The 22,008-nt window shown below is 44.7% G+C and overlaps 1 protein-coding gene across 2 annotated transcripts in view; it reads left to right on the top strand.

Moving 5' to 3' along the window:
- Window positions 1-22,008, top strand: part of STAM2 (signal transducing adaptor molecule 2) — a 53,423-nt gene that overhangs the window by 5,426 nt on the left and 25,989 nt on the right. For both annotated transcript variants that reach the window (XM_075933406.2, XM_075933405.2), the window contains exons 2-4: window positions 9,604-9,688; window positions 12,896-12,971; window positions 13,226-13,321. In XM_075933406.2, coding sequence (XP_075789521.1) covers window positions 9,604-9,688; window positions 12,896-12,971; window positions 13,226-13,321 — 257 coding nt within the window. The remainder of the gene's footprint in view (window positions 1-9,603; window positions 9,689-12,895; window positions 12,972-13,225; window positions 13,322-22,008) is intronic.

Genomic DNA, 22,008 nt, shown 5'->3' with positions numbered 1-22,008 from the left:
GAACCCCAACCCTCTTTCCCAGCCTGGTGAAAGTGAGTGAGGATGGGGAGGGAAGGCAGATGGAGTGAGCAGGATGAGACCTTGGAGAAGGGGTGGAGCAGAGGCAGGGCCTCAGAGAAGGGGCAGGAAGGAAGTGGGGCAAGGGTATTTGGGTTTGAGGTAGATCTTAAATTGCACTTAAATTGAAAAAGCAATTTTGTGGTTAGAAAGGTTGGAGACCACTGGGTTAGAATGTTAGAAATGCCAAAATACCTGCATATATATTTTACAATAGCACATAGCTGCTTTTGTATGATTTTTATTGCTGTAATCCAAATCTACATATGACTATCTTCCTTTTTAATCTGTTTTTTCTAGATATCCTTTATACTTGTGAAATTTGTTTTTTTGCTGTTTCTTGGAATACCTTTGAAAAACATACTAAACAGAATTTTATTTTGCCATGGGTATTGTTTTTCTTTCCTTAGATAGTAAACCTGGATATGTTTAAGTGAAAGCTGGATCTCTTTCTTAAAGCAGCAGAAACAGATAAACTTTTATGTAGGCTTAATCATTTAATATCAGAATTGGTGTGGAAATGATTGGTGTCAGAGTGTCAAGGTGATGAATAGTGAGGTTCTGGAACATACACACTTTTTAAAGATCCTGTTTTCATGTATATGTTTGAAGTAAAATACAAATGCCGTCTGAAGAATTATTCTTAAATATGCTACATAGAGCAACTGATGCTTCTTAAGAGTAAAATAGTCAAAGATCTGGAAATATTCGCTGAAAGTAGGTGAAATAGCTAACATGGTAGAAGGAAGTTATTTTTTGATTAAATGAGTTTTTAAATTCATGATTAGTCAGCTGAGGCAGCACTTGTGTATAACATACAGTAACAATGTTCAGTAAATCCCACTTCACCATTGGATAAGAGTGTGTCTAATAGTCATCCATTTTCTTGAAAAAGTACGATTCATTTTCTTGAAAAAGTACCACTACCCTTAATTAAATAAATCTGACAAAGAATAGATTGCCAGTGAACACCAGAAGAGAGCGTACCTGATAAAATTTGAGACCCTTTTTAAATGTACAGGCAGTCCCCGACTTACGCGGATCCGACTTACGTCGGATCCGCACTTACGAACGGAACTTTCTCGCCCCGGAAGTCGGGGCGAGAAAGCCCCGTTCGTAAGCTGCTCCGGTGCCCCTGGTCTGCTGGAGACCGTCTCCAGCAGACCAGGGGCACCGGGCGGGTTCCCGCGCTTCTGAGGCTTTGCCAGAGCAAAGCCTCAGAAGCGCGGGAACCGCTGCTGCTGCCCCTTGAGACCCGGTGCCTGTGGTCTGCTGGGGACGGTCCCCAGCAGACCACAGGCACCCGGACTGAAGCCGCAGCCGCGGGGGGGTCCCGCGCCTCTGAGGCTTTGCCAGAGCAAAGCCTCAGAGGCGCGGGGAACCGCCGCTGCTGTCGCTTTGACTGAAGCGGCAGCAGCGGCGGTTCCCCGCGCCTCTGAGGCTTTGCTCTGGCAAAGCCTCAGAGGCGCGGGACCCCCCCGCGGCTGCGGCTTCAGTCCGGGTGCCTGTGGTCTGCTGGGGACCGTCCCCAGCAGACCACAGGCACCCAGACTGAAGCCGCAGCCGTGGCGGGGTCCCTCGCCTCTGAGGCTTTGCCAGAGCAAAGCCTCAGAGGCGCGGCACCCCGCTGCCGCTGCGGCTCTGCTCCCCGTGTCCCTGGTCTGCTGGGGGGGAGGGCGCAGCTAGTGTGCTCCCCCCCCCCCAGCAGACCAGGCTTTTGTTTTGGACTCTGGGGCAGAGCAGCTGGGGCGCTGCCGATTGGTCCTGCAGCGCCCGTGGGCACTACTGGACCAACCCGGCAGCACCCCAGCTGCTCTGCCCCAGGTCCTGATTCAGCTGCTGCTGGTCAGTTTCAGCAGCGGCTGAATCAGGACATCTGGGGCAGAGCAGATGGGGTGCTGCTGGGTTGGTCCAGTAGCACCCCAGCTGCTCTGCCCCAGGCGTCCCCAAGTCAGCTTCTGCTGAAACTGACCAGCGCTGACTACAGGAAGCCCCAGGCAGAGTTGCTCTGCCCCGGGCTTCCTGGAATCAGCTGCTGATCAGTTTCAGCAGCAGCTGACTTGGGGACGCCTGGGGTTCTTAAGTTGATTCTGTATGTAAGTCAGAACTGGCGGTCAGTTTCAGCAGTGTCTGAATCTGGACGCCAGTTCCGACTTACATACAGATTCAACTTAGGGACTGTAGGTTTGTTCTTATCTTGTACGTAACCCGGGGACTGCCTGTATATCAGAATTAAATTATATCTCATTAAGCCAGAACATTTTTAATTTTGATGTAACACATCTGCTTGTTAGCTCTCAGCTATACCTCAAACTTTTAATTAAAAAATGCAACATAACATGTAGAAAACTTCTTCCTCCATTTGTATTTCAGTCTCTTTTGAGAAATAGCCACAAAATGAAGTAAAATTACCCATTAGTAAGAAGTTAAACTTTTTAGTTTTACTGAAAATATATTGTACAGTGATAATATATTTACTTAGCATTTGTGAAAGAGGCTCAGCAAAACTGCCTAGTTTTATGTACGAGTGTTTAATCTCTAGAGACCTCCAAAATATAATCCTTAGATGACAAGTGAAGATGTATTTATTGGTATTAGGTTCTAATCTGCATTACAAAACCATCACATAATTTGTCATGACTGGCTGCCTCCACTAAAGGGAAGCCAGGAGTGGAATAACAAATGTCTTGCAAGTTGGAAATAAGGTTTTTTGGCAATGGCATAAGCACAGTTATTGCCCAGCTCCAGTGCAAGTAATTCGGCTCCCTGTGAATGTTGTTTAATTCTTTAGTTTCATGAAGTATTTAATGCTCTCAAATCATATTGCCACAATAGCCAAGGAATGTAAAAATTCACATGCTCAATTATGTAAATATTTAAATACTCATTTATTTCTTTCGTAATTCAAGCAATTGCCGTTTCCAGTTTTGTGTAAAGACCTCTCCAAGTGCTATTTTAGGAGTTGGATGTTTCTCACGCCTGGTCCACACTAGCAGATTCGGTTGAAGTTAGTTGTGTTAGGTCTATTTCATAACTGCCAAGTAGGAATGTAAAATTTTGATTAACTGGCTAATGAATAGTCGATAAGGGCGCCTCCGCCTTTGAAGTGTAGCAACAGCTACAGGGCTGTTGCTACACTTCAAAGGCCAAAGCACTGTGTGGGGAACACGGGACCAGTGGGGGACTCAAGTAGTTCCCTGCTGGCCCTGTGCTCCCCGCAGCATTTCAAAGTGGCAGCGCTGCACCCTGTGGCACTGCTGCTTTGAAATGCTGCAAGGAGCCAGGTGTCAGCCTCCACACAGCATTTGAAAGCGGCAGCGCCGCATGGAGAGCCCTTTGAAATGCCACATGCAACCTGGGCCAGCTGGGGACTCCCAGCTGGCACCAGGCTGCGCACAGTGTTTCAAAGCAGCAGACTCTGGGCTCCGCACGGCACTGCCGCTTTGAAGCACCCCCTGTTCTCTTCCCCCCCCCTTGCTTCCTCTTTCTGATAGAGGCAGCAAGGGTGGGGACAAGTGACTACTCAACTAGTGTGTTGACTATCTGTTAAGCATTTGCTTATCAGACAGCCGACTAGTCATTCACATCCTTGTTACCAAGCTTTAAGGGCAGTTAAAGTTGATTTCAGTTCAACCTTGCACGGTCAACTTTGGGATAATGCAGATGCAGCGTTGTAGAAGTCGATGTTTTTGGACTCTGGAAGGTGTTCTTCAGTGTTCCAATGTGCTTGCTCTAGCTAGCATTTTCAACTCTGCTGCTTTCAGATACACAGTAAAAGCCCTAGAAATATTTGAGTTTTGTTTCCTGTTTGACCAGTGTGGGGAGCCCTGTAGCACACCTGACCATGCATGCTCAAGGTCGTAAAGGAGCTCTAGCATGGACCATGCAGGAAATACTGGATTTGTTTTTGTGAGGAAAGGAATCTGTGCAGGCATCACTGTGAAGCAGCAGAAGAAACGCTGATGTCTGTCAAAATCTCACAGGTCACGATGGGGAAAAAAAAGGATATAGCAGGAACATCCAAGAGTATCATGTGAAAATAAGAGCTCAGGGAAGCATAACAGAAAACAAAGGAGGCAAATGGTCAGTCTAGGTCAGAGCCTCAAACATGATAGAGATTATCCCAGAGAACAGGTCCCTCCTTGCCTTTGCATGGGTGGAGCAAACACACACTGGCTGCATATGCGCTTATAAAGCCACCTTGTACCCTCCCTCTTGCAGGACCCCTTGCAAATGTGGACCCCCTTTTGCAAAAGCAGATGCCTAGATAGCCATGACATGACTGTTGTACTTTGCAAGCACTCGTATATTTTCAAAGCAGAAGCAAAAGAGCAAGAACCCCAAACTGTTGCTTATTGTGTCTGCCACTAAACCAAGTCCAGCTGCCCGGTGCTGTGTTGTCTTCCTCTCTAGCGGGTACTTAAAATGATAACTTAGGTCTTGTACATAACACATGCCTTTTGTGCAGCATAGTGCTTCATTCATTGTAAAGGCGTAAACCTGTGTTTTACAGTGTATCTCCTCTAAAATCTACCCTTGTTTTTTTTCCCCAATGCAGCTGCAACAGTGACTGTTATCCACTTCCCCAGATCCTCCAGTACTTTGGCTATCACAGATCAGAATGAAAGAGTACACAGGATGAAATGTTTAATGAGCATATGCAGTCCACCTACACTGACAGAGCATAACTGAATACATGAAGGAGAATAATGTTACAGCTCATGTGTTCCAAACAGGAGGAGAGGAGACCATGCAGGGAATGCAAGTGTAAGACTCAGGATGAGATGTTGAGGCTCATGGGGGAGCAAACATAGCTGACGAGGCACCTGGGAGAGGCACAGGAAAAGCCTTTGGAGCATAGTCTCCTGCACCCTATGATAAATCACCTGCCCGCCTCACTGGGTTTCATAACTGCTTCCCCCAGGCACTCTAGAATGTGAGGGTAGAGGGCTAGTCACAGTCAGCCTTTCACTCAACTTGTAGGGATGTCTCCTGGAACAGAGGGCTGTCATTCCCACTGGGATATTGTAATAAACCGCTTGCCTTTGAGATCATGCCTTGAACTCCTTTTCTGTTTCTGTTCTGTTCTCTGTTTTCTAAGTAAAAATGTGTAATTTCAGAACAGGATCTTTAATGTTTGTGTCAAATATGTCGGGGGGGAACAGTCTACAAGCCAGAACCCATATGCAAGGGGCACCTGGTTAAAAGCAACATACGTGACATACACTTACATTGCCGTCTGGTCATTCATGAAACTGGTTTTCCAAGTCTCTGATTCGCGGTGCCCCTCAATTGGGTCTCTTTATTCTGCTGTTGTATGGCTGCTCATAATTAGCAGCTAGGTAATCTGCATCGAGCTCCCCATCCCACCAGAAACTTATCCCCCTTACTTTCACATATATTATGGAGCACACAGCAAAGCAGCCACAGCAATGAGAATATTTCTTTTGCTGATGTATATCCTAGTCAGTAAACTGTGAAAGCATCCTTTTAAATGACCAAAGGCCCATTCTACCACCATTCTGCACTTGCTCAGCCTGCAGTTGGACTGTTGCTTACCTCTGTTCAGACTGCATGTGTACAGCTTCATGAGCCACAGGAGCAAGGTCCAAGCATAACTATATTGGCATTTCAATACCTCCAATGGTAATTTTCAAATCCGGGAAGAAAGTTCCATCTTGCAGCTTTCTGCAGAGACCAAATTTCTTAAAAATGTGTATGTTGTGCACCTTTCCCAGCCATCCTACATTGATGTTGGTGAAACAACCCTTGTGATCCACCAGCACCTGCAACACCATCAAGTACATCTTGCAGTTTATATACTCTTTGGCAAGGTGCTGTGGTGTCAAGATAGGGATATGTATTCTAAGTATTGCCCCATCACAGTTAGAGAACCCACTTGCGGTCAAACTATCCACTATGTCTTGCACTTTTCCCAGACTTGTACTTTTCCCAGAGTCATTATCCTCCTACTAGAAGGGTATTGATCGCGTTGGCTGCTTGGATCACAGCAGTCCCCTGTAGATTTACGCACTCCACATTGATTCCCAGCTGACCAGTAGGAGTCTGGCATTGCAAGCTTCCACAGGGCAGTTGCCAGGGTTGTCAGAGCAGGTCTCGTTCTGGTATTGCTGTGCTTCAGAGTGGGGGAAAGCAGTTCACAAACCTCCGTGAAAGTGGTCTTATGCATGTGAAAGTTTGCAGCCATGGATCATCATCCCATAGCTGCGTAACTATGTGGTCCCTCCAATCTGTGCTTGTCTTGTGGAAGCAGAATCAGCGTTCCACTGTGTCAATGGGATCAACTACTGCCAGCACATGCCAATTGCTCCACTTAATGGGTTTCTTCATGTCTGTATTTGTGGCCTCCTCACATTCTTTCTTGTTCCGGCAGCTCCTGGCTAGGCTCTGGAGAAATGGCAGCATAATGTGTGAGGTGTTTGCAGTGCTTGCCACAGCAGTTTGTAGCTGAGCAGGGTCCATATTTGCCATGCTATGGCATCTGCACAGATAACCAGGGAAGATGGGGAACATAAAAATTATTTGCTGTTCCTTTCAAGTGCAGGGCGGGAGGAGGTAAATGCATCATTGGGAGGCTGATGATATGCACCTAGAACCAGCTTCTGCAGTGTGTTTGTCCCATCAGGCACTGGAAGCCTAACCCAGAATACAAATGGTTGGCAGTAACTGTGGGATGGCTACTCACAGTGTATTACTGTTAAAGTTGAAGGTAGCCACACTGTCGGGGATGTACTATGTTGACCTCAAGTGCCCAGTGAGGAGATGCACTTTGACTTTGAGGAGTAACGTTTGAGTAACTCATTTTTTGAGGAGTAACATTAGTTTGAGCCAAGGAGTTTGATTCGAACTAACGCATCCCGGAGTGCACTTCCTCGTTCAGATCATCTGGCGAGTGGAATAGTACGTGGGTGAGATTATGCTAATGAAGTGCGGGATATTTAAATCTCCGCTTCATTAGCAATTTCAGTTGGCTACATTTGCATCCCTAGTTCGCACTAGGGAGCAAGTGTAGACGTACCCTTAGAGACTTAAGGGGATTTGGTGGTTTCTCTTACTGTAACCAGGTACCACAAAGATTATGATCATTAAGATAGGCCTGCTTATTAAGAGTATTTGATGGAACCCAAAGCATAAATCTGCGTGTTAGCTTTTCCATATTGAATAGCATTAGAAAGCTATTTTAAAACTGTAACAATATTAAAAATAAATCTTAAGACAACACAAACTTTTAAACTTGTCTCTTGAAAATGATTTGTTTGTTTGCTTATGTGATTAAAATGATATGGTCCCACTGTGAGATCTTACAGTTGAATTTGTAAGTACGTAACTAAATGACGTTAGGCTGCCGGGGGAGGTGGAGTGGCTGGAACACAATAAAAGGTGGATGAGCAGAAACACTTTAGGAGGAACCATGAGTTTTGTAAAAGAGTAGTTTGTGTTTATTGCTTTGTCTTTTCCTCTTACCAATTCCTGACAGTGGTGAACTGTCATAGGAAGTCTCATTGAAGTATGTATTTTAAGAAGACAGTTGAAGAGGCTAGTTTATGAAAACAATAAAAAAAGACTATAAAGAAAAGGTGATTCTTAACTTCATTTACTAAACGTGTAACTATGTATAGACTTAACCTTCAGAAAAATCTAAATACAAAGGACCTCAACATGAAACTACTAAACTAATTATGCAGCATAGTATATTAAGGATGTTAAATATCAGTTAATTGAATAGTCAAGTAACCTCATGAATACTTATCAGTTAGTTGACTATTTTGTAGACCTCGGGGGCAGAGCCAGCAGCACTCCGGTCTCATTCCTGAGGAGCCCCTTGCCACTCTGTGCTGCTGCCTCTGTATCAGAGGCAGCAGCGTAGGGTGCCAGGAGGGAGCTAGTCTGCAAGGGGAGCCAGTTTAAAATTCAGCTCCCCTTGTGGACGAGCTGCCTGTAGCCACGGGCTGCTACCTCTGATAAAGAGGCAGCAGCCCCTGTCTAGGGTGAGTCTGAGCTCCCGGACCCAGCACAGACCGGAACTGAGCCGGGCTGTCTCCCTGCCCAGTTCCTAATACACTTTGGGCTCGTCTACACTGGCCCCTCTTCCGTAAGGGGCATGTAAATTTCAAGAGTCGTCGTAGGGAAATCCGCGGGGGATTTAAATATCCCCCGCGGCATTTAAATAAAAATGTCCGCCGCTTTTTTCCGGCTTTTAAAAAAGCCGGAAAAGAGCGTCTAGACTGGCCCCGATCCTCCGGAAAAAGTGCCCTTTGAAGTAAGAATAAGAGCCTCCGGAAAAGGGCACTTTTTCCGGAGGATCGGGGCCAGTCTAGACGCTCTTTTCCGGCTTTTTTAAAAGCCGGAAAAAAGCGGCGGACATTTTTATTTAAATGCCGCGGGGGATATTTAAATCCCCCGCGGATTTCCCTACGACGACTCATGAAATTTACATGCCCCTTCCGGAAAAGGGGCCAGTGTAGACGTAGCCTTTGAATGCAGAGCTGTAGCGGGGGTAGGACCTGGACCTGGCTTGAGCCAGTAATGAGCCGAGCTGCCTGCCTGCCCAGTTTCTAATACACTTTGAATGCAGAGCTGCAGCAGGGGTAGGTCCCGGACCCGTCACAAGCCACGACTGAGCTGGAGTGTTGGCCAGCCTGCTAGAAAATGTACTGGCAGGAATGGGGGGGGGGGGAAATGAGTGTAATCTATAGCATTAACCTATAGGCTTTTGCTTATCAGTTAATCAACTACACTATTACATCCCTATAGTTAATAATTTACAGCATTAAACTTTGAAATACAGGTTGAACCTCTGTAGTCTTGTACTCTGGTCCAGCAATATCTATGGTCCGGCATGATTTTAGTTTGCCAGATGTCTGCTTATCATGGGTGTGGCCAAGTTTCCCACATTCCTATAAATTTTGCTTATAGCCATCAGTCCTGGCTTTCAGAGTTCTGTGCTGCTGTTTAGCTCTAATTTGTCTGTAAATATCTTCTAACAGCCCAGTAAGCAGTGGAAGTGTTGGTAATGCTGTTAGACAATATTGACCTTCTATGGTCCAAATAGAGTTGCCAGATGGTTTCAACAAAAATACCGGATACACTTGACATTACATCACAATCTACATTACACCTTATTTAGAAAATACTGGACATTTATATTTTCTCATTTATATTTTCTCAATTTGTTTCCTGAACAGAAAGCTCAAATACTGGACTGTCCAGTTCAAAATTGGACACCTGGCAACCCTAGGTCTGGCAAATTCTCTGGTTCAGGACACGGAAACCAGTACAGTCTTTTGACTTTTGTTTCTGATGAATGCTAATCGTACTACTTAATCTTGCTGTGTAATAAAATGACTTGTGTATATCATAAAATATTACCTAAACTTGCAAACAGGGCTATAGAAACCAGTAAATGTCAGCATTGGTTACTTTAGAAAAATATCACCCTTGTAATTATGTATAAAAGGTGCTCCTGTAACAGGAGCTAGTCACTAAATGATAAATCTAAAGTCTGTCCTTTCTTTTTCTTTGTAGAAAAGGCCACAAATGAATACAATACCAGTGAGGACTGGGGTCTTATTATGGATATATGTGACAAAGTTGGAAGTACTCCTAATGGGTAAGATGTTTCAGCTTCACAATATCTTATTTCACGTTCATTTAAAAAAAACAAAACAGTGTGAACCACTGTTGGAAGAGTGGAGCTTCCATATCTGTGCCAGCTATGCAGAAATTAATATGGTCAATTAGCACTTTGATAAAAAGTACTAACAATGTCCATAGTTGTGTTTAAAAGTGCCTGAAGAAGTAGTTTTGAAACTATTTTAAATTTTCTTCCAAAAGGATTTCCAGCAGAATAATTGGTGTACATTGGACTCATACCAATTTTCATGCCATATTGCACAGTAGATAGTTATTTGTATTAAATAATGTGGCATGAAATCCCTAAAGCATGCAGGCCAAAAGGAGAAAAAAAAAATCTAGGTTCATTGCAGGAACTTATTGAAAGGGAAAGTTACATTTGATGAAAAATTGTATGTGTCATAGACGAGCATAAGACGGATTGAGGGCAACATGGCGAAGAATAAGTCAAGACCAAAATGAAGTTTAATATATTTAAATACAAACAGTAGTTGAAGCATCCTGTAATAGTCCAATATAACAGCTGATCTTTGTCTCTAGTTTGGCTGGCTTTTATCAGTCAAAGGTAACTCATGTTTTATAATGTACAGGCAGTCCCCGGGTTACGTACAAGATAGGGACTGTAGGTTTGTTCTTAAGTTGAATCTGTATGTAAGTCGGAACTGGCGTCCAGATTCAGCCGCTGCTGAAACTGATCACCAGTTCCGACTTACATACAGATTCAACTTAAGAACCCCAGGCGTCCCCAAGTCAGCTGCTGCTGAAACTGATCAGCGGCTGATTCCAGGAAGCCCGGGGCAGAGCAACTCTGCCTTGGGCTTCCTGTAGTCAGCGCTGGTCAGTTTCAGCAGCGGCTGACTTGGGGACGCCTGGGGCAGAGCACCTGGGTTTGCTGCTGGGTTGCTCCAGTAGTGCCGCTCCTCGGCGCTACTGGACCAACCCGGCAGCACCCCAGCTGCTCTGCCCCAGGCGTCCTGATTCAGCCGCTGCTGAAACTGACCAGCAGCGGCTGAATCAGGACCTGGGGCAGAGCAGCTGGGGTGCTGCCGGGTTGGTTCAGTAGCGACCAGAGCGGCGCTGCGGGACCAACTGTCAGCGCCCCAGCTTCTCTGCCCCAGGCGTCTGGAGAAAAGCCTGGTCTGCTGGGGGGGGGCGCGTACTAGCTGCGCGCCCCCCCCCCCAACATACCAGGGAGACGCGGGCGGCGGACCGAGACGCACTGCGGTCCCGCCGCCTGGGTCCTCCTTGGCTTTGCTCCCTGTCTCCCTGGTCTGCTGAAGACCAGCAGACCAGGGAGACGGGGAGCAAAGCCTCTGAGGACGCTGGCAGCGGAACAGCCGTGGCGCGTCTGGGTTGTCCCGCTGCCAGCGTGCTCCATGGCTTTGCTCCCCGTCTCCCTGGTCTGCTGGTATCCAGCAGACCAGGGAGACGGGGAGCAAAGCCTCTGAGGACGCCGGCAGCGGGACAGCCGCGGTGCGTCTGGGCTGTCCCGCTGCCAGTGTGCTCCGCAGCTTTGCTCCCCGTCTCTCTGGAGACCAGCAGACCAGGGAGATGGGGAGCAAACCCGTTTTTAACTGCGGATCCGACATAAGTCGGATCCGTGTAACTCGGGGACTGCCTGTAGTTATCTTTGCATCTGTGGAACTATCAACACAGAAATCTCGGAAATCTTTTGCCTGATTTTGCAAATAATGCTGATGTTTAAGTTTATTGAACTAAATATGACCAGAAAACATTTTTTATACATGTGACATTACACACTGCATAGTCACATCTTGTTTAGTCAGTCTCTTATTTATGTGGGCTGATAAAATGATGAAATGTTAATTATAAACAAACATTGGGAGGGTTGGACACTCTCTCTCTCGCTCTCTCTCTTTCCTATATATATCTCCACTGAAAGCATTTAAACTATCTTTTTGAGGGAGGTGGTGATTTTGTTATCGGAAGTGGTGTAATCGTGGTTGCAACCTCTAACTTGAGAAGGATCTTCTGTGTTACTTGTCTAACTGGAAAACTATGATTTTGGGCTCTTTAGCCTTTGAGAGAAACAAGTCTAAACTTTTTTCCTTACACTTTTCATGTCCATTCTTGTACAGTTCAAATGTTTTGTGTTCAGCTATTGGGGATAGAATAGAATGATTTATATCTGTTTTGCTACACAAAACCCTACTTTTAAATCAGATTTAAGCTGTTTAAAAACTATTTTTAGACTTTGTGCTATTGTAATTGTAGATTAAAATCTCTATATAATCATTATAATTTTTAATGCCACTACTGATGATATATCTTATTTGAAGTTTACAAAATTGCTGAAGGCAAAAATCAAAATATTTAAAATGTAGACCCTGATACAGGAAACATTTAAACAGGTATGTAATTTGAGTTACTCTTAAAAGTGATTTCATCAGATATATATATATATACACACACACACACTTAAAATCAAGCATGTACCAAAGTGTATGCAGCATGGGGGGTACAATTGTATTTTAACTTATTTCACTCAGTGCTAAAAAATCTTTGTCATTTTAAAACAAAACAGTATCATTGTTAATAATTAAAAGTGTTTTAGACTTTGAATATAATATGGTTATAGTGCTCTTTATTTACCATAGGCACTGTTTAAAAAAATTAAAGTTACGCTTAGTATAGATGAACATTTTATCGGAGACTTCTTAGTTGAAAAAATATCTGTAACACCTGAAATCTTTCTAACATTTAGGAAATTAAAGAAAAAAAGTGAAAACAAAAAAAAATCTGCTTCAGCATATTGACTCTAAAATAATTATAAAGAGCTAGCAGTGTGCAAATAAGACTGAAATAAAAAAATAATTGTTTCTATCCACCTGGAGATTTTTTTTCAATATCTAGACAGAATGCACTCTTTAAAACATGGTAATTGCTTTGTATTGTAGAGTGTCTTCTTCTTTCTTATCTATTTCAGGTCATCCCATTCATGAGGTTGTGTCTCCAACCATGGGTGGCAATTCCCAAACTTGCATTTTTGTAGAAATATCAAATGTTGGGTTGGCTAAAATGTTAGCTTTTAAAACACGTATTGTGCATTTCATTGGCAGACTTGACTTCACTAATTGTTAACTACATGGGGACATTTTCATTTGTGATTCACAGTGACTGAACTATGCCATACTATCTCTGATATTTCTTAATTCTCTCCTAGAGCAAAAGATTGTCTCAAAGCCATAATTAAGAGAGTCAGTCATAAGGTACCACATGTTGCTTTGCAAGCACTCACAGTAAGTATGCTATACTTTATTTTACAGAACTTTACATCTGTATCTTTATGTACTCAGGCAACCATTATGACCAAATTCTGTTTATGATAATAAACCTGTTTAACTCCAGATGAAGTTGGTGGGATTTGCATGTTTATCTAAAGGTGGAATTTAGCCCTGACTAATCACTTTATTTTTTTAACAAACACTTATTTTGGATAAATCATTGCCATAGCTGTCTTCAACATTTTTTGTAATTTTATTTCTGTTGTCAGCTGCTAGGAGCCTGTGTGTCAAACTGTGGGAAGATTTTTCACTTGGAAATATGTTCCCGTGATTTTGCAAGTGAAGTACGTGGTATAATAAATAAGGTAATGAGTTAACTTACTAAATATTCTTAAGGAATGGATGGAATTCTTGATATGAATTTTCTTTGTGCTCTCAGTATATTTGTGACAAAGCCTAGCTTTTATTCTGTATAGATAATATTTGCCAATTCTGATGCATTTGCAAATACAAACAACTGACATCTTGCTTATGCTGAAATCTGTGAATACTTTCATTTGTGTGGGAAAATGCTAAGGAAGTGACTCTTGCAGCTACCTAAGGTAATGACTTAAATCATTTGCAGTTAGTTACTATGGGAATCGTAAGAAAAATTTGTGGAATCTTGCTAAACTTGTTCACTTGATAATGTTGAGGTCTCCTCTATTTGAAGAAACTACCTTTTGCTTGAGTGGGAATAAATTTATATGGAAAAACGACCTAAAAATGCTTAGGTTAACAACAGTACATGGTAGGGATGTTAAATTTAGTTTTATCAGCTAATCAACTAGTCAGTGGATTTCCCATCGACTAGTTGATTAGTCGATATGCAGGGACACCGCAGCTGGGTTAGCTCCTGCCCTACATTTAAAAGGCTAAAGCACAACAGGAGGGACCCAGAGTGAGCCAGGAATCAGCTGTCCCAGCTTGTGCCAGCCCTTCCTCCCCCGCTGCGCTTCTGATTTTTAAATGTATTAAGAGCCAGCAGGTGCTTAATACCTTTAAAAAGCAGAGGTGCAGCGTCTGGGACTGGGCATGAGCCGGGAATCAGCTGATTCCCGGCTCACGACCAGTCGCACTACTCCCCCTTCTCCCTGTGGAGATGGTGCTGGGGGGAACTAGCTTTTAAGACGGCTCCTGTTCCACACGTGGGGGGGTGGAAAGGAAGTGTCTAGTAGAGGGACTAGCCAGCTATATGATAAGCTTTTGCTTATCAGATAGTCTGTTAGTTGCTTACGTCCCTAGTGAACATGGTTAAGTTTAAGTGAGAAATAGAAAGCCTTCCTTAGATCTTCTCAGGCCTTTTCTACACTTGCAAGTTTTGTCACCAAACGTGACTAAAGTTGTGACAAATTACAATTTTGGCGACAAAAAACTTCCACCCTCCGTAGGAGACTTTTGTCTCAATGGGCACGCACAATCCTGAGCAAAAAGAAAACAGGAAGGGAAAATGTAAGCTTACGTGGCAAGGTTCAAGAGACTTTTCCAGTCAAACAGCAATCCTTCAAAATATGGAGATTAACTCCAGTGAAGCCATTCAGCAGTAGTTCAGTTTACAGCAAGCAGTAGGGTAAGAGAGAAACTACAAGGGCTACAAGTGAATTTCAGAGAACAAATAGCTAAGATCAAGAAACTCTTAATATGTCAGAAGCATGGTGAAATAATTGGTGGGTCATGTGCAGGGCTTGACAAATGACGGGGAAAACCGCTCGCCAACCCTGTACTGCGCATGCGCAAGAGCCGCATTGCTCATGTGCGCGCCGCGAATGAATGGGGAACGCAGCTGAAATCTACTCGCCACGGGCGAGTAGATTGTATAGTTTGTCGAACCCTGGTCATGTGGACTACCGGGTGTTAAAGAAGGAGTAATTAAGAAAGCTAAGGATTTTGCTGAGAAGTTGAATAACTTCTCTGTATCAGATGTCACCAGAGAGGCTGTTGGAAAGATTCCTAACCAAGATCTGCTCCTTTTTTTTTTTCTTTAAATGTGAGGGATTATCAGAAATCAAGGCATTAGAAGAGATACTAAAACAAACTGATAACTTAAAGCAATAAGTAACAGGGAGCAGATACCTCCATGAGTTCTGAAAAAGTCCAAGTAGGAAATGAATGAATTGCTAATAGAAGTATGTGTCGAGAGAACCCCAGGTCCGATGATGCATACCCAAGGGGGGGGGAGAACAGAACCAGGTGGACCGTTTTAGTAAATAAAAGATATTTATTTATGACAGTGATGAATTTATAGTATTTATTCTAATATTTTTAATAGACCATGATAATGAATTTAGAGTATTTATTATATTCTGCAATTTCTAGTTAAACTTGTCAGAAATATAAGGATGGGAACGGCAAGAGGAATAGTCTCTATTCTAAAGATATCCAGCTACACTAATTAAATAACAGTGGTAACTACCAACTCTATGTACTACCCAAAAACAATTACAACACTAAGCTTATACAACAAAGAAAATCAAATCATACAAACCAATTTACACAGCATACGGAATATTTCAAAGAAATCGGTTCGGTTGCGAAGGCCTTGGTTACTCCCGGGAGTCGGGGGAGGTGACTGGTTGGTTGATCAGGCCGGCAGAGCTTTGAAGTATACGGAAAGGCACACACATGGTGGTACGTGTGTTGCGAAGACCTCCTTGTGCGAACTGTGCGATGGGTATTTATCACCAAGTCTGCACATCGCATTCCCGTGCTTGCATATTACCATATACGGCCCAGCGGTCACCAAGTGGGGGTTTGTGGGTTGGGCCGAAAATGTGCAGGTTTCATGCAACCAGGTAAGCCCCGCAGTTCTCATGCCAAGGTGATGGGTGGGAGAGTCCAAGGCTATTTTCCTCTTTTCACACCTTCCCTTTTTCTAAAGGCAATGGTATGCAGAAAGGGTGGGCCGGTTTCTCCCAAGGAGTACTGCAGCCCACTATAGCAAGAGCAGCCTGGCCAAAGTTTTTACAGGGGGGGCAGGGTTTTTTTTCTAACAGTATGCAATCCTGTTTAAAAAGAGCAACTGAAATGGGATTGGAGGATAGCAAATGTTTTACCTGTGCAGGTGATCTGAGATATGAAAGACCAGTGTCATACATCTGTGCCTGGTAAACTGGTTGACATGATGATTTTAAAAACAGAATAATAAAACATCTGGAGGATCATGATACCATAGGGCCTAATCAGCATGGTTCCTTCAAAGGGAAATAGTATCTCATTAACGTAGTCGAAGTCTTTGATAGCTCATAATTAGAGTGGGTTGAAAGAACATCAATGAAAATGACTAGGGCCGTGGGAAAATGCTCCCATGAAAAGAGGTTGGGATTATTCTTCTTAGCAGGGAGATAAATAAGGACATAAATATATAAAGTAGTGATCAGCATAGAAAAGGTATATTGGGCTACTCTGTTCTTAGTGTCTCATAACATGAAACAAAGGGGCAAACAAAGAAATCAAAAGAAATTCAAAACCAGTAAAAGAGAATACTTTGTCTCTCAAAGTATATTTAGACTGAAATTATGCCACAGGTTATTGCAGTGAGACTAAAGCTCAGCAAGACTGAAAAAGAGATTGAAAATGGGTAACAAGAATATGCTGAGGTTTTAGTGCTAACAATTTGTTGAAAGGGATGTTAAATGTTATACTTCAGAATTTAAGATGATTTAATCTAGGGATTTGGTGCGTTGGGGTCAGATTAGCTCTCAGATAGGCCCTCCATGGGTGTAATTGCCAATGCCATCTGGTTCTGGCTAAGGGGCTTGTTCGTGGTGTAGTTACTTGTGCTTTTGCTACTTGAGAGCTAGGACCTTATCACTTGACAGGGTCTTAGAACCCAAATGTCTACATTGCAATTAAACAGCTCCTTAGACTATGTCTATACAGCAATGTAAGCTTAAGGGTATGTCTACACTTCAGAATAAGTTGATTTTATTTAATTTGACTTTGAGCATCTGATTTATCAAATGTGACTTTTGCATGTGTCCACTAGGTGGCTGTAGTTGACAGAGCACATCCTCCCTGCCAGGATTGCATCAACTCAAGGAGTGATGCACTGTGGGTAGCTATCCCAAAGCCATTACAGCAGATTGGCACCCTAGCCCAGAATTCCAGTGCCTCATGGGATGAAAACATTGTTGTGGATAGTACTGGGTGTCTGCCGTCACCCTCCTATGTCTATGGCTCAGAACCAGAGCAGCTGTTCTGCTAGATTTGTCGTATGGTACACTTGTCTAAGCTCCTTTATATTCATGTAGCATTGCTGTGCGTCCACAGTGTATCCTTTATCCACCATGCCCTGTGTGACTTGAGCATAGATATCATTTCTTCTGCTGGTTCAGAGTTCTGCCTGCAGGGACTCTTTCCCCCTCTCCTGCCCCCAAGCAAACAGATACAGCACCTTTCCTGAAGGTACCCTTCTGGAGTGAGTTCTGCTCACCACTCCTGAAAGCAGCTGGCATGTACAGCCATGGCTCCATGTGCTGCCCCTCATCTATCGGCATTGACACCACAGCTCCTACTGGCCACAGTTCTCCATTATTGACCAATGGGAGTTGAAGGTGTCTGAAGGCAAGGACAGCATGTGGATATCCCCTGCTCTGACTCTCTCAGGGGCTGCAGGGACATGTCAGCCACCTCCAGGAGCACAGTTACCACAGGGATAATGACTCCAGACATGACAGGTTCATCATTTTAGAACTCACTTCTCAAAGAATTAAATTTAAGTGTAAGAGAGGGATGGGACTTAGGTGCCCATAAGGAGCACATGGTACATTAGTCCCTTTGATGCGTGTCTCAATTGAATGACTGCAGTTTGAGAAGCTTTTATTCTTAATTACCATCTACTCTAAGAGAGGGCTCTCCACTTCTAGGCTTAGTCATGTTTGCAGGAAAATGCCAATGTGCACCTGTTGTGAGGATAATTAGGACATCAGTCTCCAGGGCTGTCAAACTATTAAAATGAAACTTTGCAATTCTTTTAAAAATGGAACATTTGATAAAGATGTGTTTTGTTTGATTTTTAATTTATTTTTGTCTTTTTGTGTTGAAGTTTAACATAAAAAATAGGTTTTGGAGGAAAAACATGTGCACATATACCCCCAGTCTGACTATTGAGCAGTGAAGTACGTCCTTAAGCTTTTTGTGCAGTGTGCTCCAGTATCCCCAGGAATCCCTTATTTGTCCCTGCTGCACCCTCTGAGGCAGAAATAAAGAATCCACCGGTGGCAGTGGGGAACTTCTGGGGCTGACTTCCACTTACCTCCTTCACAGTGCTCTGTGTGGGCACCTTTGCACATGCAGCCTCAGGGTCGGCCTGGGAGCAGGAGACTGCACAGTACGGGACCAAGCAAGCTACCGTGCAAGGTGGGGATGCAGGAAAGCTGCAGGCTCAGCACAGCGAGGGGAGGAATGACCCCTGTTACCAGATTTGCCCAATACTCTTGGGTATGCTCATTTATTAGGGTTACTCTTATGGGACTGGGGAAGGTTATCAATTCTATCAGTGTGCTGCTTGTGCTTGCTTGTGCTCTCATATGGAGCTGAATTCTCTCCCTTTTGTCAATTCCCCCTTCCACTGGAGCTCTCCTGCAGGAACTAGGTTCCTTAGGATGGGGTTCTTCCTACCGTAGCAACACACACTTACACTCAAACCCACTAACGGAGCACGCCTGAGAGGACTGGGTAATCAGCATTCACAAGCTGTCCCTTCATATGTCCCTGGATTCAGCAGGCTGAGTTAACAGCAATGCCACACTGCACCCTCATGTGCCTTTGGACTCAGTGGGCTGGATTAAACTGCACTTTAAGCTGCCATCCTCATAAGCCTCCAGGTTCAGCACCCCCTATCCCCACTTTCGCACCACAGTCATTCACTGGTAAACCACATGATGAGCAAACCCCCACAGGATTTTGGGCACTACTGGGATCTTTAGCTTGGGTACAAGAAGTGTTGTTGCAGAGCGAATGGGGAAGCCAAAACAACACCCCTTGAAGAGTGAGCGAAAGAGAAAGAAGCAACCAGCTTAATAATGAAAGTTATTTATTTCTGAGTAGTGAATAGATATCAAACGGTTACGATATTAAATCTAAATTGGAACGGATTAGAAATGTTAAGGCTAGCTAACCATATAACAGTTTACATAGGGCAGAGTCAGGAGGCTAGGCTTAGACATAGGTAGTTGGGGGAGAGAGATCTCACTACTCCGTGGAGCTTGCACTGTTCGGGGTTCCCAGATGGTGATGGGATCTGGGGGTCCAGAGGGCAGGAGACGAGCAGAGCCCCCAGCACAATCAGATAGGAGATGAAGTCTCAATGGAATTGATGCAGTTTAAATCCAGGTATCAGAACAGTTTTTCTTGGGGCAAGGATAGGAGTTTTTATAGGGATAGGTCAATAGTTCAAAGAGAAGGAGGCGAGACAATAGAGACTGATCACGCCTGGTTACGGGTGATGGGGAGGGATAGCTCAGTGGTTTGAGCATTGGCCCGCTAAACCCAGGGTTGTGAGTTCAATCCTTGTGGAGGCCATTTAGGGATCTAGGACAAAAAATCTGTTAGGGATGGTACGTGGTTCTGCTGTGAAGGCAGGGGACTGAATTTGATGACCTTTCAAGGTCCCTTCCAGTTCTAGGAGATAGGCATTTCATTTCAACTCACAATGCAACTGGTCAGTTTCAGTATTTTGGATGTCAATAGGATCGTTACTAGAATTGGTCTGATATTGACTAATTTGGGTGTGAGCAGGCCTGGGTTCATTAACATCTGGAGTAGAGATTTCCCATCAGGCAGTGCTTCTTTGCTTTCGGTATCCCATAGTTCACTGCGGTTCCTGCCTTGGAAGAGCTGGTCTCCATTCTGTATGCTAATGAGATGTCTTTCTGTTCTGTCTTCAATGCAGATGAGGCTGGGGTATTTCCTTAATTAGTTTAGGTGTGACTTTCCCGGCCTTTTCATTGCTTTGTCTGATTCTAGCAAAGGCTTACGGGAAGGGGGGGGGGGGTTTCCATGAGTGTCACTCCCTGGCTCCCCAAGAGTACAGGGCTGGTAGGTAACACCCCTAACATCTTGACTGTCAGGAGCTGCCTTCAAACTGTCAGTTTTGCTTCCTGTCCCAGGAAGTTCTGAGCAACAGTGTGGAAGAGATGGAGTCATGACTTCAGGAGGCTGTGGGGAGGTTTTGGGGCAGCTTTCTCTCATTGCCCTAACAGCACACGCTGCCCAGGGCTTCTACACATGCAGCCCCTAGCGGGGTAGAGGAGTCAGGGAGCAGAGCATGTGGCTGCCCTCCAGGGAAGGGGAGCAGCTCCAGCGTTCAGAGTGTTGCCTTCCCCAGCCATCCTGAGTGGGGAACTTTACCACTCCCATTCCTTGCAGGGCAGCTGCTTAGTTCCTGCTCTACTCTCTGACCCTTGCCCCTCCCTATGACTAAGTGTGCAAGGATGCTTGGGAAGCATGCACCAAAATCTGTCTATGCTTTTGTGACTAGGAAGCAGCTTTCTTTGTCAAAAGCTTCTTCTAAGGATGTTAAGAGGTGGGAAATTGACTAATCATTTAGTCAATACAGTTTGTAAGGGAAGGCGCTGAGTTCTTGCTGACTCCGGGTCCAGAAACTACCCCCACTGTGGCTCTGCAGTTGAAATGTAGTAGGAGCTGGCACACAGGCAGCCCAGCTCTTACTACATTTAAAATGCAGAGCCACAGAGGGGAGTAGGTCCCAGACCTGGCACGAGCTGGGTCAGAGTAGTCCCAGCTTGCACTGGGTCCTGGACCACTGCGCCACTGCCTCCCCTGTCCCCCCTTCCTGGCAGAAACAGTGCTGGGGAGAACCAGCTTTTAAGCCGGCTCCCCCCAACTCCTGCTCCCCCCCTTGCTGCTTCTGATACAGAGACAGTAAGGCGGGAGGGAAGTGAGTAGTCAGCTCAGCTACCCGATAAACCTAGGCTTATTGGGTAGTTGACTACTTGAGTAGGCACTTACATCCCTAGCCTCTTCACTGAAAACTAAGCTTTCTGATAGCTTGTCTGCAGACCAGTGTTCAGCAGACAATGGTTTAATGCTAGTCTGAACTGCTGCTGTTTAGAAAGGGAGTTGTGGCTTCCATTTGCAATAGAGCACAGTAAACAGCACCAGAGATTGTTGGCATAGAGAGGACTAAAGGACTAAGAAACTTGCCCCAAGAGACTCTGGGATATGTCCAGAGAATGTTCTGGACCTGAGGCACACTAGGGCAGGAACAGGCAAAATACAGCCCATGGGCCAGATCTGGCCCAGCAAATGTTTGGATTTAGAATGCCACAATACTCTGGCGAATGGGAGCTGCCTGGCCTGGGTTTGTAAGTTTCTGCAGTACCTGGAGACCTGCTGACCCTCTCCCTCCAAGGAGCGTGCTGCTCAGATAAACGCATACTGGCCCAAGCAGTTGACTGTTTTTAGCAGCATGTAGAGGCACAGCAGGCATGGAGCCTACTCAAGTGTCCTGCCGGGCTGTCTAAGGTAAGTACCTCCTGGCAGAGGTGGCAACCTGGCAAACTGCTCCCTCCTGTACTCCATCTCTCTGCCCCCGGTCACAACCCAAGCCCTCTGCATCCCTGTCCCTGGTCATAATTCCCTCCCAGACCCTGTACCCCCCGCTTCACTCTAGTCCCCCACACTAGGTCACAACCTTCTCTGTCACCAAGATTCCCTTCAAGCACTCCAGTCATCTACCTAGAGCTATTTCCTGTACGCAGCTTCAGTCTGAGACTCTGCATACCCTTCATTAATATAATAGAAAAGTATAGCCCTTGACCACTTAATGTATTCTTGGAGTCGTCCCCCATAAGAAATTATTGCCCACCCCTGAGCTAGGGCCACATGCATACAGGAAAGCAGCAAAACTTGAATCCTGGGTCCCAGTTCAACATTAGCTAAGTCCCTCCAGACTTTCAGGGTCCTGGACTCAAAGTTCAAATTCTACATTAACACAGTTGGTGTGTGGATGCATTGCTGTATAGACATACCCTTAGCCTGAGCCCCATGA

The sequence above is a fragment of the Pelodiscus sinensis genome, chromosome 7, assembly GCF_052426305.1.
Source record: "Pelodiscus sinensis isolate ZL-2025 chromosome 7, ASM5242630v1, whole genome shotgun sequence".
In the NCBI taxonomy this organism is placed as follows: domain Eukaryota; kingdom Metazoa; phylum Chordata; order Testudines; family Trionychidae; genus Pelodiscus; species Pelodiscus sinensis.
This window is presented reverse-complemented; position numbering and strand designations above follow the sequence as displayed.